Source organism: Eretmochelys imbricata, chromosome 25 (assembly GCF_965152235.1).
Source record: "Eretmochelys imbricata isolate rEreImb1 chromosome 25, rEreImb1.hap1, whole genome shotgun sequence".
Lineage (NCBI taxonomy): Eukaryota > Metazoa > Chordata > Testudines > Cheloniidae > Eretmochelys > Eretmochelys imbricata.
In genome coordinates this window covers 8773525-8792714 of record NC_135596.1, presented here as the reverse complement: position 1 = coordinate 8792714, position 19190 = coordinate 8773525, and the positions used below count along the sequence as shown (strand labels likewise).

General features: G+C 48.4%; 1 protein-coding gene and 1 non-coding gene across 2 annotated transcripts; both read left to right on the top strand.

Moving 5' to 3' along the window:
* Window positions 1–5573: 5573 nt before the first annotated feature.
* Window positions 5574–16388, top strand: EEF2 (eukaryotic translation elongation factor 2). Its single transcript, XM_077805488.1, has 15 exons — window positions 5574–5691; window positions 6898–7112; window positions 7645–7826; window positions 7918–8129; window positions 9159–9337; window positions 9934–10039; window positions 10396–10509; window positions 10716–10854; window positions 11283–11478; window positions 11772–12030; window positions 13154–13261; window positions 13866–14219; window positions 14756–14938; window positions 15074–15206; window positions 15570–16388. The coding sequence occupies exons 1-15, from the start codon at window positions 5689–5691 to the stop codon at window positions 15761–15763; spliced, it is 2577 nt and encodes an 858-aa protein (XP_077661614.1). The 5' UTR covers window positions 5574–5688; the 3' UTR covers window positions 15764–16388.
* Window positions 10084–10153, top strand: LOC144257533 (small nucleolar RNA SNORD37). Its single transcript, XR_013344556.1, has one exon. It is a non-coding gene; the product is annotated as a small nucleolar RNA SNORD37 (small nucleolar RNA).
* Window positions 16389–19190: the final 2802 nt, after the last annotated feature.

The following is a 19190-nucleotide window of genomic DNA, read 5'->3' as shown; positions in this document are numbered from 1 at the left end:
TAAATGACCATGGGAAATTCCAGAGTGAGCTCTCCCCAAATAAAGTCTGCAGCGTTGGTGACTCAGGAAGTGGCAAATCCTGGAACTCAGCACACCGCCTGAATAACTGGGGTCACCGTGGGGAGCACACAGAAGAATCCCCACCGACAGCCCAGGCTGTGGAGCCACTCCGCAGCGGCCCCTGCAGCTTGGGACTGCAAAGCCAAGGTAGCTGATGTGCCACCTACAGGAATAGTCACTGATCCACCTGCCCTGCACCACTCCTCCCCTTCCACCTGCTGCACAAGGAGCCCACCGCGGAGCTGAGCTCTGTGGCACGCAGGGGTTATGTGACTTATGTACTTCCAGGCAGCCTGGCTCCGGGCACGGTGGGAATGTGCTTCCAGGGAGAGGGGCCACGGGGACGGGATTTGCCTATAGAAGCCCAATTCTTCAGTCCTCATGCAACCAACACTGCCATTGACTTCAAAACTAGCGGCCTGAGTGTGCACCTAGGATCTTGGATGGGGGCGTACTCAGGCGGCTGGTGCTGCTCTCCCATCAAGGTAGGAATTCTTCCCTTGACCTTGGGCTGTCTACATGGGGGAAGAGGTCAGCTTAACTATGCCATTCAGGGGTGTAGATTTTTCATGCCTCTGAGCAACGTAACCAAAATTTTTAGCATAGCCTAGGCCTACATCTACCCAGGAATTACACCTCCTAGCTGCAGTGTAGACACACCAAGAGGAGAATAAGCTCCCAGACATGCAAAGGGAGTGCATGTAACCAGTGCTGCTGGGGAAGAGAGAAATTTCCAAGAGACTTTCGCACATTGACAACAGCGACAAATATTCACTGAAGACAATTTCCCTGACAGGCCGGTGTGTTAATCTGGCCAATGGTGCCCAACTTAAATTCTGGCAAAATCCAGGGTTTGTGCTAAAAATGCAAACAGTTACCGTAGCAACTGCAACAGCTGATAGCACCTCATGTCACAGGGAGAAAGTACACCCCCAGACAGACTCAGTGGGGCAAAGCAATCCCTGATGTAACGCCCCTGAAGCCACCAGAGTTACACTAGGAGTGAATTTGGCCCTTTCTCACCCATACACGCTGCCAACCGCTGTCTGTGATCATTCTTAAGTAAGCTGGGGGAGGAGGTGTGAGGAATTCAGCAGGAGACTGCTGACTGGCACGGTAATTATGAAACAAAGTGACTTTGTTGTGCTCTAACTTTTATTATTGTAGTTTATTGAAGTTTGAAAAAAAAGAAATACAGTTCGTATCCCATAATGCTGTTTATCCTGATTGAAAATAAATAAAAGAGAGGGAATATATCTACCCTCTAAAGAAGGAGAAAGAAAGAGTCGGGCTGCCTGGATTCTCACTGTGTGACCCTGGGCAAGTTACTTAATCGCTCTCTGCCTCAGTTTCCCCATCTGTGAAATTGGAACAAGGCGACTTCCCTACCACACAGGGGCTGGGGGAATCTTCATGAATCAACATGACTGATTTTCCTCTCGGACCAGGTCGACACGGCTGTAACTCCACTGCCTTCAGTGAAGTTACTCCTGACTTATCCCCATGTGAGATATGAATCTGAAGAGGTTTTTGAAGCACTCTGAGATCCTGTGAGGGAAGCTGTTCATGGGGCAGAGTAAAGTATGAGATGGAGCAGGGTAGATAGCTGATATTTAGGCCATGTCTACATGTCGTATTGTAGACGACGCTATCATCAGCCTAGCCGTGTCTACACTTGGGGATAGGTTGTCTTAATTTTTCACATCCCTGAGTACCTAACTTTTAAGTACAGACCAGGCCTTAGGGGCCATAAGGATGTATTTTCTGAGTCATACTTTGTTTTTTACATGCATTTTAACAGAAAACAAAACATCCAGAGTAAGCTAATTGCAGAATGGTTAAATACTGAGCAAGGTGCAACTTCTGAAAGGTTCTGGATTAGGAGTGAATTTCTCACCTGGAGGGTGTGAATCCCCAGACCATCCCCTGATACAATTGGGCTTTGTGCAGTGTTGCTGTGGATCTTTTAAAGGGATGCGTCCTGAATGCAAAAAAGTTACCACACAGCCTGAATCAAGCAGGTGGCTCAGCTCAGTGATGGACTATGCTGCCCCACCCTCAGACACTCCACTCCCCCGTGCAATTTAGGATCCTGATTTGATCCAGCCAGCTTCACTGGTCTGGCCTCGCTCTACCCCTCTTTCAGCTCCTCCTTTCACCTAGCAACCACCTCCTCTCTGTGTCTTCATGCCATTTCACTGTTGTTGTGAGAGCCGTCCCCCCTGCAGCTCCTGCCTCTGTCAGCAGTGAACGCACTTTAAGGGGAGCCTGCCTTTTTAATGTTTCTGCAGTTCATATCAAGTCTGTGGAGGGAACAGAGCCAGGACCCCGCCCTGCCAGGAAGCAGGATGAGCTTGCATCCTTCAGGGCCCAGTGCAAGATGCATTTGTTTACACAATCCTCTAATCTATGCTAGTAAGGAATAGATAGGCCAGCACTGGCTCTTCTGGAGAAAAAGCCAGATCACTTAAAGGAGCCGAGTAAAACCATGGCAATATGGAGATCATTAGATGCTACGTTTCATTTTATCGATGCTCAGGTACCACAGCGATGAGCCCAACTAGACAGATATGGGCCACCATTTCCTCCACCTGCAATGAGCTGACCATTCTGCCGAAGCGGGAGGAGTTCTGCAGTGTGGATTTCAAGGAGACATTTTAAAAGCCTCCCTCGCTGCTGGGCGCAGGCAGAAATCTCACCCCCTACGAAGATCTTCGCGAAGGTGACGCCTGCGAGAATCGAAGCGCACGACAGAGCAATATACACAGGCACCCAAGAGCCAGGTTTCAGTGGAGGCTCTAAAAATAATTCTCTTTAGCACCTGATTTATGCAGGGCTGCAGAACAGCCCTGCTCTCCCCTCTTGGCAGGCCAGCAAAACACAGGAGCCAGCTAAAGCAGCACCCCTGGGAGCTCTTGGCTTGCAGTGGAACCTCCCGTGCTGTAGGTGTAGCTGCTGCCTCCTTCTCTTGCAGAAAGTACATGCGCAGCACAGGCTCCCTGCAGAGGTTTTCATCTCCCTTCCCCACCCCCTCCTTCAATATTTAATGCAGGCCTCTGAGGCCCTCCCCCCTGCTCCCACCCCCTTGGTATTTTGATTATAAGCACAGAAATAATGGAGCTAATGCAGCAGTAAAGATACAAAAAACAAAACACAGAGGCCAAAAAAACCAAGGGAGGTTAATATCAGCCGGGAACCCAAAGTGCTGAATTATTCCAGCTTCTGTTGAATTGTAAGCATCTGGCAGCAGCTGCATTTTGAAAGCTCTGACAGCAGCACTGTAGGGGGCAATGGTTTCAAGGAGAATAAGGGTTCTAAGACTCAGTCCACAAAATAAAAGCAACCCCGAGCAATCGGCAGTGCTGTCTTTTCACGAACTCTTTAGGTGTACATTTAGGGTGATAAATTAAAGGCTTTTCCTTTGATTTACAGCGGAGGACTGGACCAAGCTGGGGCCCAATCTGGGAAACCTTCCCTCTCGCAGCTGTTTCCTTAGGCTTCAATGGGACACCTCACACAGGATTACTGGCTTGCCTAGGGAATTGCAAGATCAGGCCTGGGTTTCCAGCTGATCAAACGTTAACACAGTGAGCCAAAGGTTAGTGCTTCAAGAAACGGTGGCGCTTTTTTTAAAACACCCTTATTTGCATCTTGCTTTTAAGAACAAGACTAGAGAGCCTGCAATGAGCAAAGCACAGGTGCAAGCCTGTGCTTCTGCAGAGACCCTGTGTCTTAATCAGGGCTCCACATGGACTCTGCCCATGCAGAGCTCATTGCAGGATCAGGGCCAAAGCAAGACATAATGTATACAGTCTATAGTCTGGAGCTGTTATGAATCATCTCAGGCTGCACTGCACTTTGCAAATTAATTCAGAGACCCTGATTCTCATCTGCTTTATGCTGAGGTAACTCAAGTCAATGGTACCATTGTAAAATTGATGAAACTGAGCAGAGAATCCCAGTTTCCTTTAGGGAAAGGAAGGTATTACTACCTACACTTTTAATGAAAGGAAGTGAACTGCCCAAAGAATGCAAAAGCAGATATTTTAATCTGCTTATTCCTTATTATGTTGTTTTATTTAACACATACATTTTAGTTATGTACTTTGTAGGAATCAAGATACATAGACAGCTCTACAACTTTAATGTTTAATGCTTTAATGTGCCTTGTGTGGTCGCGGCTCAGTGCTCTAAAAAACCCACCTCCATGAGGGGCATAGCTACCAGCGCTGGGAGCTCCCAGCAGTTTACACTGGCGCTTTACGGCACTGCAACTTGCTGCGCTCAAGGGGGTGTTTTTTCACACCTCTGAGCAAGAAACATACAGCGCTGTTAATTGCCAGTGTAGAAGCCGTAGTCATAACTTGTTTTCACCAGAGTTTTCTGCGAATTTCCTTAGAACCCAATTCTCCTTCCAGTTTAAACAAATGGCAAAATTTCCACTGATTTTAACAAGAGCTGTATCTGACCCTTGTTATAATTTATTATACAAGAGTCTGAACAAAAATTAACTGATGTAAACTACTACAGTCCTATCTAATCATCATGGTGAAGTGAGTCATAGAGAGATAACATCATCGGTAATTACTTTTGTTTTCATTATGTGTTTAGAGGATTATATTCATTTGCTTAATTCCATTTAATCATGGTGTGTCAAACAGAACCAACATCCAGGACTAGCTTGTATTCTTGATAAATGTTTTAAGCAGAATGCACTTTCATTCACTGTGTAGTGGTTTTACTAACATATTTTACATGTATCCTATGAAATGTGGCCCCAGTCCTGGAAAGGGATTTGAGTGGACAGATCCTCATGCCTTGCTGGAATCCCACTGATTTCAATCGAACACCAGGCAGGGCCCTTTGAGGGATCATATATCTGTGACCCATAACTAGAGGGTCAACTGCAGAGGATCTGTGTTCCAGCCTTGCACCTTAGCCCTAGGTTGTGAGTGTGACTCAGATCACAACTCTGCATACCACCCTGCACTAAAAATGAAGTTGATTTCACCCACAGAGTAGGATACTTTAGGGACAAGTATTAAGAGACTCCCAGTTCCCCAAAGAGCTTGCAAATATGAAATGCGTTACTTATGTATATGCATCAAACCCACAATATCTAATACCATCCTTCCTAAATCTTCCCCACGTTTTATTTTTCGTTTATTTATTCGTTTAGCTGGTTATTCCCTGTTGTATTGCTTTGAATCATCAGTGGAATTATATAACTTGTGTTAAAGATTAAACAGCCCAAGTCTCCGCCTATGTAGCGTTTGTAGTAGTTCCAGGGCTTTGCCCTGTGGGATACATGAGTGGACTGGCGACTGGGGCTCCCCCTATGTACAGCCACGTGGTTACAGCATGTCCCTTCTTACAGAGTTAAAGGCCCTTCGGACCATAGAGAGTCCTAAAGGGCATGGGGGAAATAGAGAGGCTGTGACGCATGCGCCTTGGGCAGCCCGCTATCCCCGCCTCTACGCCGGCTCCGGCCTATAAGAGGGCTGGTCGTTGACGTCAGCTTTCTCTTCCGCCCGCTCTGTCCCCGCCAGCGAGACAGGGCCGCAGCCGCCGCCATTACCGGTCCCCTCCTTTCCTCCACTCCCGGAGAATCCGCCGCCATCCGCAACCATGGTGAGCCATCCGCGCCCCGAGGGCGGCTGGGGGGACGCGGGGGGTCCGGACCCAGGCGGGCCGCTGGTTATGGCCGCCCCCTGGCCGGTATCGATCGACGGGGCGGCCTGGGAAGTGGGGGTGGGGCGGCTAGACCCCTAAATACTCCCTGCCCCCCCCCACACACTCCTGGGAACTGTGGGGCCCGGAGCCGGGCGGGGGGAGGAGGGTGTCCTTCCCTTTCCTGGGTGTGGCTTGTGCCAACCAGGGCTGTGCTCCCTAATGGGAAGTGGGGCAATGGGGGGGCTGGGATGTCTCTTCTCTAGGGGAGATCTGCCCCGGGCCTCTGTTGGAGTGCCCTATGGGGGCCCCCCTGTTCAAGGAGGCCCCTTCCCCAGGGGAGTTCTGGTCGCCTCTCGCCGTGGGGCAGTTGCTCGGCGGGGTCTGCTAGCCTCCCCCTTGGGGCGGGGGGGGGGGGGAGATCAGAGACCTTCCCCCTCTGCAGCGTATGGCTGCGCCATTGGGGAGGGAGTAAGAGGCTCTGTGGCCTGCTAACTCTCCCCAGCCTCCGTGCTGTGCTGAGCGGCGGTGGTAGGCGTGAGCGGGTCCGAGTCTGCAGCGGTAGGCCCAGCGAGGCTGGTCGGCCTCCGCCCTAGAGAGACCGGCTCACCCCAGCCCGGCTCTCCTGTCAGAGGGGTTGGTTTGGTGGAGCCCTGAAGCTGCCGTGCGGCTAGGAGTGATGTGGCGGGGTGGGGGAAGGCAAGTGCCAGGATGATGTTTCTGGTCTCTCCTCTCTGGCCAAAGGGAGGTACTGCAGCCTGGTGGGGGGGGGGGGAATGTTTCCTGCAGAGAGGTAGTAGCGATTTTATGTAACTCTGCAGTCTGGAGTAAAATCCTAGCTTGGATGCTTGGGTGGCGAAAGAGTGAGCTGATGCGGAAGGTTCTCTCTGAGTGGTATAGGAACAGGAGTGACGGTGATCTTAAGACTGGGATACAGGGGAACTTATTGACCCTAAGAGCCTATTAGGCTTCCAGGGATATTGTCTCCCCCGAGGCAATTAGTAAAAGCCACTGGTTGGGACATTCAGCTAGATGAGAGCACACTGGAAAACTCTGCTTTCTCTGAGTTGCCCTGTAATGTCTGCCGAGCGATCTATTTCAGCGTGGCACTGCTATGTTTGGATTCCTGGAAGAACTTGCTCCTGATCATATAACCTTCTCTTCAAGGTGAACTTCACAGTAGACCAGATTCGGGCCATTATGGACAAAAAGGCCAATATCCGAAACATGTCTGTGATTGCCCATGTAGACCATGGCAAATCCACCTTGACTGACTCCCTGGTGTGCAAAGCTGGTATCATTGCTTCTGCCCGTGCTGGTGAGACCCGTTTCACCGACACGAGAAAAGATGAGCAGGAAAGGTGCATCACTATCAAGTCAACGTAAGTTCCTTCCCTTCAAGCATCCTGGTGTTCAGCTGCTTCTCTTCCTTGAGACATGGTCTGATTACAGGACTGGGACCCAAGAACTCCTGGGTTCTAGTTCTGTTTCTGATACTAAGCTGGGGGGGGAAGAAGAAGAAACTGCTTAATGAAGTGCTTTGGTTGCCACCAGAGGTTTACTTCCCTGCAACCTAGGGCATTGTGAGTGTTTAAATGTGGTAGGAATACTGAATATTGGCTTGTACATGGTGCATCAATTAGTACCTCTGTCTTGGTAGTCAAAACAGTAAATTAAAACTTCTAGGTTAAAACGTTCCCTGTTAACGTAGTTAGATGGAGTACTAACTGGAATCCCTGGAGTGGTTGGTTGTTGCATTTCTTTAGCCAGCAACTTAATGGTCTCCAGCTTTTATCTGGAGTATGCCGAAGAGCTGCCTGAGCTAAATGTGCTACAAATGCATTGACAAAAATAGAATGCCTTAAAGATGAGCATTCTCATGTAGCACTTCTCTTACATATCTTTATTTTTCAGAGCTATCTCTCTGTTCTACGAGCTGTCTGAAAATGACTTGGCCTTTATCAAGCAGAGCAAGGATGGTTCTGGTTTCCTGATCAACTTGATTGACTCTCCTGGACACGTAGACTTCTCTTCTGAAGTCACAGCTGCTCTCCGTGTCACTGATGGTGCCCTGGTTGTTGTGGACTGTGTCTCTGGTGAGAACTGGTAGCCACATGTAGATGCATGTTGTATAGAAACAGCAGGCTAGTCCTGCAGTAGTAATCGCCACGGTTCTGCCCCCTCCAGGTGTGTGTGTGCAGACGGAAACTGTGCTGCGACAGGCCATTGCTGAGAGGATCAAGCCTGTCCTGATGATGAACAAGATGGACCGAGCTCTGCTGGAGCTTCAGTTGGAGCCCGAGGAGCTGTACCAGACCTTCCAGCGTATTGTGGAGAATGTCAACGTCATCATTTCCACCTATGGGGAAGGAGAGAGTGGCCCCATGGGAAACATCATGGTAAGGAGAAGAATCAAGGGAATGTGTTCCAAGTGAACAGCTGCCCAAAGCTTTCCCTCGGGTGTTTTGAAAGGCGTCCTTTTCCTTTGAAGCAAGGAGCAGTTGTCTTGTGTTCCTCTGGCGGTTACTTCCATTGTAAATGGGCATTGTTGACCCAGAAGAATGTTTACTATAATACAGTATGGGTCGTTGGCTTGAAATACAATTGACTTATGATAGTCATGCTTCGGTTTGGATGCACTGAATTACAGGTTTAATCGTACTGCTATCTGACCTACTTAGTGTCAAACCACTCCTCAAATTCCTGGTCAAACTGAACCCTCACCAGCTACCCTCTTCCACTTGATCACGTCTTGTATCTCACGCTTCTTCTACCTATGCTGGTGTAGGTAGACTCTCCACTTTAGAGTAGAACGTTCTTCTAGGCACTCTGGTTCCTCAACTATGCCTTGGAGGGTGATACCATGGATCCATAAACAATTATAGGAATTGCATCCCCTTTGAATGGACTAGTATGCATTCATGTAGCAAATTTTTTATCAATTTGCTAGGAGCCCCTTCCAATCTGGGTCTCAAGTATTCTTCTCAGCAGTCAGTCATGAGGCCTTGCAACCAGTTAATAGCCAGTAGCTTTTGTTTGGCCAAGTCTACCTCTTGCACCCAAAGCACTTCACCTTCCCTTTGCTTAATGAAACCATACTCGGAAGTGTGTAGTGGAGCTGGGTTGCCTGCTATTCATCCACTGGGAAGGTACCCTAATCAAATCACTCAGCATAGGCATACGTCTAGTCATGCAACATCTCTGGATCACTAATCAGTGCAGGTAGCTGGTGAAGGCCTGAAGACATTCAGTTAACTAGTGTGTTTTGCTATCCGATTCTCAGTACTAAAGCTGAAATTGAGGTGGTGATTAGCTAACTGTTGCAGCACTATGGAAGGCAGGATTTGCTTATCAGTGGAGCTGCTACAGTGGGGGGGTGGGGGTCAATACAAACTTCACCTGAGCGCCACTTGTCTGACCTCTTTCAGATTGATCCTGTGCTAGGTACTGTTGGCTTTGGTTCTGGTTTGCACGGCTGGGCTTTCACTCTGAAACAGTTTGCTGAGATGTATGTTGCGAAGTTTGCTGCAAAGGGTGATGGGCAACTGAGTGCCGCTGAGCGTGCCAAGAAGGTAGAGGACATGATGAAGAAGCTGTGGGGAGACAGGTAAGTGACTGGAGCTCCTGGCTCTAGTGCTGCTGATTTGAGCCTGGTCTTGCCCTATCGAGTATTACCTGGGCTACACCTTGAAACAGCTCCCTGGAGCAGTGACCTCCATAACGAGAGTTGGCAGAGCACAGAGGTGGTCTCTAAACTCAGATCAGGCAGTGGTAGGGAGTACCTGTATAACACAGCTGTAGATCTCCAGAAAGGGGGAAGACTTGAACTCTCCTGGGCTGGGAGTGAGGAAGCAAAAGTATGGTAGCACCCAAAAGAAGGAATCCTAATTAGGGTAGATGGCTTACTGTGACGACTGCTTTGCAAATCGTTCATGGGAGGGACTTTAATCTAGATACAAGCAGACAAATATTAGGGGATAGGAACAGGAATACACCATACAGGCAGATGTATCTCCATTTTGCTTTGGAAGCAAGTGACTGAAAGTGCATCAGATCTCGGGAAGTAGAGGTAAGCTAATCTCAAAACAGGTCTTTGACTTGATAAATCCTTCCCTCCATCCTGAAAGGCCAGCAGAATAAGCAGTCTTAATTAAACAAGATGGAGAAACTGCACCACAGTGCCCTCTGATTTGATTTTTCTAGATATTTTGATCCTGCTTCCGGCAAGTTCAGCAAATCTGCTACCAACCCTGATGGAAAGAAACTGCCCAGGACTTTCTGCCAGCTGATCCTAGACCCCATCTTCAAGGTAACTGCCATGGTACTCAGTCTCCTCTTAACTGGCAGTGGTCTGTGCATGATGATGGCAAAATTTCTTCACTTTGACCTGACTTTTGTTTGAAGAAATTTTAAATATCTGAAAAGCACAGCTGACCTGTGCAGTAAGGGAAGTTGGGAGAGTTAGTGCTCTCTAGACAAGAAGCTGTTTATAAACCTTCATGTATCTGATCAGCTGACCTACTAATTGGCAGATACAAGGGTTGCTCTTAATAAGACAGTTCAACTGCCATTTACTGGCTCTCCCTGGAGAATGAGCATGAGCTGCTTTCTCTGTGAACTGGGTCGCTTGATGCTTTCTCCCCTAACTTGGAACTCTTGCTCTAGGTCTTTGATGCAATCATGAACTTCAAGAAAGAGGAGACTGCTAAACTGATTGAGAAACTAGATATCAAACTTGACAGTGAGGATAAAGACAAGGAGGGCAAACCCCTACTGAAGGTAAGAACTGACCGGGCATTGCCTTGGGAAGACCCTTGCAGTTAGCTTTGCCTGTATCAGAGTAGGTTGCTAAGCTACTCTTTCAACACTGGCCTGTTGGGAGATCACCTGTCTGCACAACTTGGATGATAAACTAACGAGTGGGGGCAGTAGTATGAGCACAGATGGGTTTGCCTGAGTCTCATGCCTCGAATCTGCTTTTTCAGGCTGTGATGAGGCGCTGGCTGCCTGCTGGAGAAGCTCTGCTGCAGATGATCACCATCCACCTGCCTTCCCCTGTCACAGCTCAGAAATACCGCTGTGAGCTGCTGTACGAGGGCCCCCCTGACGACGAAGCTGCCATGGGTATGAAGCACTTGTGTGCAGGAGCATAACTGCATTAAGGCTGTAAAATGCCCAGAGCTGCTTGTTTGCTTTTCAACAAGTATACAGCTGGGCTGAAGTTCTGCAGGTGCGGTAATTACAAGCCTTTCTAATGTGGATCAGACAAGCTTATTAGTGAGCAGCTTTCCTGTGGATAGCTGGGCTAGCCAAGTACCTGGATAGTAGCCAGAGTGTATACTAAAGGCTCAGTCTATATTAATTACAGTGATCTCTTGGCACATGGCTTTTCCTTGCCAGTTGGGCTAGCCAACTACCTGGATGGTAGCCAGCAGGCCAGTGTCAAACTGCTGCATTCTGTCTTAGAGTTGATTACTTTGCTTCCAAAATGAAGAGCTCTGGTAGTGGAAGAAAGGACCACAGGTCAGCATTGATGGCTTCTTCTTTCCCAGGTATTAAGAACTGTGACCCCAAAGGGCCCCTGATGATGTACATCTCTAAAATGGTGCCAACCTCAGACAAAGGGCGTTTCTATGCTTTCGGACGTGTCTTTTCTGGTCTCGTCTCTACTGGCTTGAAAGTCAGAATCATGGGACCAAACTACACTCCTGGCAAGAAGGAAGATCTCTACCTGAAACCAATCCAAAGGTCAGTAAAGGCAGGGCTGATATGGATTGATCCCATGTTGAGATTTAATGCCTCATATATTTTTTTACGATGCAGGTTCCATATTTACTTCTACAGTCCCAGCACTTGGAGTGACAGTTTTTTAGTAGCTTCCTGATGTTTGTTTGTCTTGCTTGTCTAGTCAGTCCAGAGACCATGTCTCTAGCTTTCCTATGCAAACTTGTCACTTCTAGGCTGGGATCCACTCTCCCTTCCCACCACAGAAATCCTTTCTAAGGAACCATCCAGATTGACTCAAGTTTTTCTTAACCCAGGACCATTCTTATGATGGGCCGCTATGTTGAACCCATTGAGGACGTGCCTTGTGGTAATATCGTTGGGCTGGTCGGTGTTGACCAGTACCTGGTCAAGACCGGAACAATCACCACCTTTGAGCATGCTCACAACATGAGAGTGATGAAGTTCAGCGTTAGCCCTGTGGTGCGTGTGGCTGTTGAAGCAAAGAACCCAGCTGACCTGCCCAAGCTAGTAGAAGGACTGAAGCGTTTGGCCAAGTCTGACCCTATGGTGCAGGTAAGGGACCTGTGAGGCAACTCTTCAATAGCAGTTGCCTGGGGATCTAGGATATCTGTCAGAGTATTGTCCACAAATTGCACATGTAATGATGCAGCCCAGTACCATAGAGGAACCATGTGTTCTCATCTCCCCGAGCTGCAATATTTGAGGGAGTACTGGCGCAGAGCTTCCAAAACTCATCCAAGTGAAGGCCTTCCTTTGGATGAAACATGTAGCATGCAATGAAAGCATGGGACAGGGATATAGATCCATTTATTTTTGGTCAAGGTCCAGACTCTAAAGCAGGGGTGGGCAAATTTTTTGGCCCAAGGGCCACATCTGGGAATAGAAATTGTATGGCAGGCCATGAATGCTGCCAAAATTGGGGTGGGTGGGGCTGGGGATGAGGAGTTTAGGGTGCAGGAGGATGCTCTGGGCTGGGACCGAGGGGTTCAGATGGTGGGAGGGGGATCAGTGTTGGGGCACAGGGGGAGGCTCATGCACAGGCTCTGAGCAGCGCTTACCTGAAGCAGCTCCTGGAAGCAGCAGCATCTTCCTTCTCTGGCTCCTACACAGCCAGGCTGCCCTGTCCACAGGTACTGCCCCGTCCACAGGTACTGCCCCCGCAGCTCCCATTGGCTGGGAACCACAGCCAATGGGAGCTGCGGGGGCAGTGCTTGGGGCAGTGTGCAGAGTGGAGACCCCTGGCTGTCCCCATGTGTAGGAGGGGTGGGTCATGCCACTGCTTCCAGGAGCCACATGGATCAGCCCCCGACCTGGCCGCAGCACCAGAGCAGGGCAAGCCGCAAACCCCGCTCCCCAGTGGGAGCTTGAGAGCCAGATCTGGCCTGTGGGCTGTAGTTTGCCCCCCCCGCTGCTCTAGAGAAAATAAAAGAATTTGCAGTACATTCAAAAGTACCCAACCGTTGGATTTGGCCCATGGTCTGCCTATTGACTGCCCCTGGGTTGGGATCAACTGCAAGCTGTATGTGTAAAGATCCAACATCTCAAGTGACCTTTAACAATATAGACCAGTACACACCGATGCTTTAATGGAGTCCTAGTAAGGAGTCTCTTCTCTCTCTCTTCTCCTCCCTCCCCCCCCCACCCCCCCCCCCATTGCATGACTGGTCTCTTTCAGTGCATCATTGAAGAGTCTGGAGAGCACATTATTGCTGGTGCAGGAGAGCTGCATTTGGAGATCTGCCTGAAGGATCTGGAAGAGGACCATGCATGTATTCCAATTAAGGTAAATCTGTCACATCTTCCCTCTTAAACTAAGCTCAGAAGAACTCAACTGAAGGCTGAGTGGGTGAAATGGCTGCAGATCTAGTCAGTCTGTGAACTCCTGGATTACTGGGAACAGATACAACTACTGAAGCTGTTTTCATAGTGGGAAAACACATAGTAGCTCTGTAGGTAGTAGATCATGAGGCTGCAGCAAGGTGTGGAATACCCTATCTCCAGCACATGGACTGACCATAGCTGAGAGTTGGGAGTTTCTAACCCAGCTGAGCCACTGACTTCTCCTAATTCTACTTTCATTAGGTGTATATACAAGTCAGTAAAATGGGGATGGATGCCTAAAATGTTGTGTATGGAGTAAGTCTGCTGCACTAGACATCAGCTACCCTTTGTAGGAAACACTTCAGAGTAGTAACAGTTGTCTTGTGTTTCTGGCATATTAATGCTGATTGTATCCAGCACAGATTAGCAGGACATCCAGTCTTACACTTCAAAGGCCTTTTATGTGGTTTGTGGGTGTAAAATAGGCTTCATAGCTCAGTTCAGTGACAGTATTACTTTACCCTTTCCAAATCCTCTGGAACTAACTGGTGACCGGTTGTCTGCAGAAATCTGACCCTGTCGTGTCTTATCGTGAGACAGTCAGTGAGGAATCCAACGTGCTGTGCCTTTCCAAGTCCCCCAACAAGCACAATAGGCTGTACATGAAGGCCCGACCTTTCCCAGATGGATTGGCTGAGGATATCGACAAAGGCGACGTCTCTTCCCGTCAGGAGCTGAAGCAGCGTGCACGCTACCTAGCTGAGAAGTACGAGTGGGATGTCACTGAGGCCCGTAAAATCTGGTGCTTTGGTCCAGATGGCACTGGCCCCAACATCCTGACAGATATCACCAAGGGAGTGCAGTACCTGAATGAAATCAAGGACAGTGTTGTGGCTGGCTTCCAGTGGGCTACTAAGGAGGTAGGTGATAACACATTCCTGTTCCTTCCTGCCTCCCCTTCTTTCTCTCCTCCTCCTCCCCCCACCCCCATCCTAGGTGGAACACCAGTAGGGCAGTTGCCTGTGGGAGGACTGCAATATGGTGCACTAGCATTGACTGGCATATCTTGATGCAGCTGCTAAAATTGCCTTTCATTTATCCCATAAAATAGAGGAGACTCTCTCCGTTTAACAAGGGTTCTGATATGCCAGGCCACCAGTAACTCTTGGGAGTATCTTGCTTTGGCATCTGGATGTACAGAATGTTCCATAGGCAAATGTCTGCCCAGTATGAGACACTGACTCTGAGCCGGAGTGGTGGCATCTGTTTCTAGCTCATTGCTGTTAATACAGTTGTCACCTAGCATGCCCCTGCTAGAGAACAGTTTGCAAAGCTCTGCAGGACTTGGTTGGCACTGTCCTGTGTTTGGGACCTGTCCCCAACAAAAGGTGGCACCTAGTGAAGGGCCTGGGGAATCTCTCCGCTGGTGGCTGATATCTGGGTTTTGCTCTTTCAGGGAGCTCTGTGTGAGGAGAACATGCGTGGAGTCCGCTTTGATGTGCATGACGTGACCCTGCACGCTGATGCCATTCACCGTGGCGGTGGGCAGATCATCCCCACTGCCAGGAGGTGCCTGTATGCCTGTGTGCTCACTGCTCAGCCACGGCTTATGGAGCCCATCTACCTTGTAGAGATCCAGGTACTTACACTCTGCTTAGCTTCAGATCTAACATTTGCAGTTCTTCAAGCTGCAAACAGTTCTACAGTTAAAGGACTGACTTCTTAAGCTTAAGATGGAAAGCAATGCCTGTAATACAAACTTTCTGTGTACCAGTGTCCAGAACAAGTAGTTGGCGGTATCTATGGTGTCCTGAACAGGAAGCGTGGCCATGTCTTTGAGGAGTCCCAGGTGGCAGGCACTCCCATGTTTGTTGTTAAGGCCTACCTGCCCGTCAACGAGTCTTTTGGTAAGTGACCTTCACATTGTTCTTGCTCCATTTGATTCCTTCTACAAGCCTAAGCTCTTCTGTTAGAGCTCCATGGAGCTTGCACTGACCTTTAGAATGTTTAGAGATTACTTCCTTCACAGGGTCATGGTGCATGGGCCTAGTAGTTACATTCTTCCCTTAACCTCTTCTTTTGATCCTGAACTCTCTCCTCCCTCAAGTGATTGGAACACAACAGGGGTTTCTTGGGACTTAAGAGAAATTAGAGCGCATGGTATTTAAGTATTTTAGTTTTGTTCTTGGTGACTGTTCCTATCTCAGAACCTCCATACTCAGATGTGTGCTTCTCTCAACTCTTATCCCAATGGACTTTTTCCTCCATAGGTTTTACAGCTGACTTGAGATCCAACACAGGTGGCCAGGCTTTTCCCCAGTGTGTGTTCGACCACTGGCAGATCCTGCCTGGGGACCCCTTTGACAACACTAGCCGTCCTTGCCAGGTCGTTGCTGAGACCCGCAAACGCAAAGGGCTGAAGGAAGGTATCCCGGCACTAGACAACTTCCTGGACAAATTGTAAAAGCTACCCCCCAACACCAGTTTAAAATCACTGTCGTTGGACTCTGAATAAACTAACTAGCATAACATCAAATGCAGCAGGCAACTGTAGACTGCAGTGACCATCTCTTTGCATTATACTTAATCAGTTTCATAGCAATTTTGAGACTTTCAGAAAAACCACATTGATATTCAGCCTTATAGGTTTCTGTGTTGCACATGACTCATTGGGGCCCCACTTGGTGCCATTGTAACTTAAAAACATTTCCACTTGATGCAACTCAAGTTGCCTGGTTCCATATTTATTTGACACATGGGGAAAGATGCTTTCCTCTCTGCAGGGATTGGGCAAAAGGGGCATGGTGGGGGTAAGAGGGCACCTGACTCTTCAAAGGGGGAAAACATAATGCCCAACAGCTTGCAAACCAAGCAAAACAGTGTGGTAAGAAGAGGGTTTGCTTGAGTTAATGGCCTCTAGTGTGCGCTTTTTTTGTCTAGGGGAGGGGGATGTGTAAGGGGACGTCTAGTTGGGCAGAAACTCAAAGGCAGGAAGATCTTGTGCAGTGTGATTGTCATCATGAACATCAACAAATGTATTAGTGCCACTGGAATAATAAATTTGATATGGTGATGAGTATTCAGCTGGATTCTTGTTCAGTTTCACTTCATTCCAGGCATAGTCCAGCAGAAAGGAAACCTAGCTCAGGGGCTGAATCTAGCTCCCCTTCATTAATGATTCAGAGCTGCTGGCCTGGAGTGTCTTAAGGCAAATAGCATCATCCTGCTCTGATTCCTGGGGGAGAGATGTCCCCAATCATAACTGCTTGTACAGAATGGGCCATGGAAAAAGACTGGCACTGGTAGAGAAATCTGCATAATTATTGCATGACAGGTCTGCTTGGGCCTTATGGTTATCAGGCCTCTCCATCAGGAAAGTACTTGAAAGACTGGACAAATCTGTAGTTACAGGACTAGAACAAATGTTAATCTTTTAACTTCAAGTACAAGAATGCACAGTTCAGTGGCTCACTTAGAAAAGCTAATCAAACCTGGGCCTGTAATTCATGGTTAGCAAGAACTCTGTACGGCAGAGGTGGCGTGGATCCAGTAATGTAGCAGTGTGTGGTCCAACCTGAACGGTTTGTTTCTGCCATGGTTGTCAAGAGGTACATCCCTTTCATGCTGTATACAAATCATGGATTGGCTGCTAGCCTTGTATAGCTATTTAATCCTGACATACAGGGTTTAGGACTCTTCTGTACAAAAAGCTGCACCAGTTTAAAATTGAAATGGCTGCAGCTTTCCTTGTAGCCAAGTCCTTAGTTAAGTGTGCAGAACTGTCTGCCGTGTGTGTGGGGTGTAGTTGTAGCCACATTGGTCTCAGGATATTAAAGACAGTGAATAACGTAATGTCTTTTATTAGACCACCTTCTGATGATAAGCTTTTGAGCCACACCGAGCTCTTCTGGGAAACATACTCCCCCTGGTACAGCAAAATGCAAGGTGGAACAGATAGATTAGCCTAAAGCACCCAGAAGGGACCATTCAAGGTGATGTGGCCTTTAAACATTCTGAAAAATCTTTTCTGAACCCACCACTTCTGGCCTTCAGATATACCACCCCCTTCAAGCTCCCCACTGACCAGGACACAAAGTAGCACCAGACCCTGCCAGAAGTACAGATGCAAAATCTGCAGACATCTGCACTGCTACAATGTTCAACAAAGCTTTCAAGGTTTCACTGCATCCCATGAAGTGAGCTGTAGCTCACGAAAGCTTATGCTCAAATAAATTGGTTAGTCTCTAAGGTGCCACAAGTACTCCTTTTCTTTTTGCAAATACAGACTAACACGGCTGTTACTCTGAAACCTTTCAAGGTCAATGGATCCTACACATGCCCATCACAATAGGTCGTATACCTCATTCAGTGTGCCAAATGCCTCAATAATGCTAGGTGGCTGAACCCAGACAATCACCATGCTCTTGAATGAACTCCCATAGGAAAACAAGACAAAAACACCTCATCACCTATGGTTAAGGATATGATTCTGTGACAGAGTTGGTGACTTTTTGGGACCTCTGTGTCATCTTTTTGGGCAGGGCTGGAGCAGCAGTCAGCCACAGAGCAGGGGCCAAGCTCGGCGGTGCTAAAGAACTCACTGGCAGCCAGCCTTGAGTCCACTGGAGCAGTGGCTCCTGGTCTGCCAGAGCAGTGGCTGGGGTTAGCGCAGGAGTAGTCAGCCCCTTGTGCAGGAGCAGTGATGGGGATGGAGCATCTGCAAGCCCAGCAGTGCTCTGTCCATTCCCCCTGCTGGGTATTTTTAGTCAAAGTCAGGGACAGGTCATAGGCTTCCATGTTTATAGCCCATGACCTGTCACTGACTTTTACTAAAAATAGCCATGACTGAATCCTTACCTTACGTATGGGTGAACGCTTTTCCCTACAAAGCAATCTCTGACCTTTCAGTCCTCATCCATCTAGAAGCCTGCACAATTCTTTCAGAAGACAAGCCTGGGAGCTTAAATTCGTTCCTTTGCTAGACTAAAAATCATGCACTGACCAGACACTGGCTTTATTGCTTATTACAACAATCTGTGTAACCCACAACCCCCATTTTTTTGTCCTATGACTGCAGTGGTGTTAACAGGCCACTCTGCCTTGAATGGAAGATCTTTTCCAGACCTGAAAAAGAGCTTTGAAAGCTTCTCTCTCTTACTGACAGCTGGTCCAATATTACCTCACCTGCCTTGCCTATGTCATCCCTACTGATGCAGCTCCTACTGCTAGCTGTAGGTGGTGTACTGAACTCACATGGTGCTTACCAGCTTCTCCCTGGGCTTATCTTCACTGTGCTGTTAGCGTGAACTAAACTACAATGAGAGTTTTGTCTGTAGCATGATGGCTCTCCATACTCACCTCCAGCGCAAACTAAGGATGCCTTAAGCTCCAGCTAACTGGCCCATCAGCGCGGCTTAAGTTCAACAGCTGCTGGTGGTCCACCTAGTTCCATGGTGTGGGTGCAGTAGCTTGAGTTACAACTTATCTCCTACCCATCCAATCGGTGTTTTGCAGTCTGCCCCCCCCCCCCACCGCTCAAGTGATGCCACGGGTGGAGTGAAGCCAAGTCCCACATCCAAAGGCAAAGGAGCAGCTCTTACTCTTAAGTTTGATTGTTCATAGCATGCCTACATTGCAATAAAACAGAGCTGGCCTGTGTCCGCTGACTTGGGCTGGGGCGCGTAAGACTGCAGTGTAGATGTTTGGGCTCCCTGCTCTGCTCCTGAGAGCTGTTAGCCAGCTGCCTCTTAGCACAACTCTACAAGAAAGGAGGAGGGCAGTCACCTTCAAGAAAACGGCTTCAGTGCTGTTAAATAAAATGGGATTTGGCTCAGAAATGTCAGGAGGTATCAGGTTTTTTTGGCATTTGGGAAACACGGTCTGTTCAAACA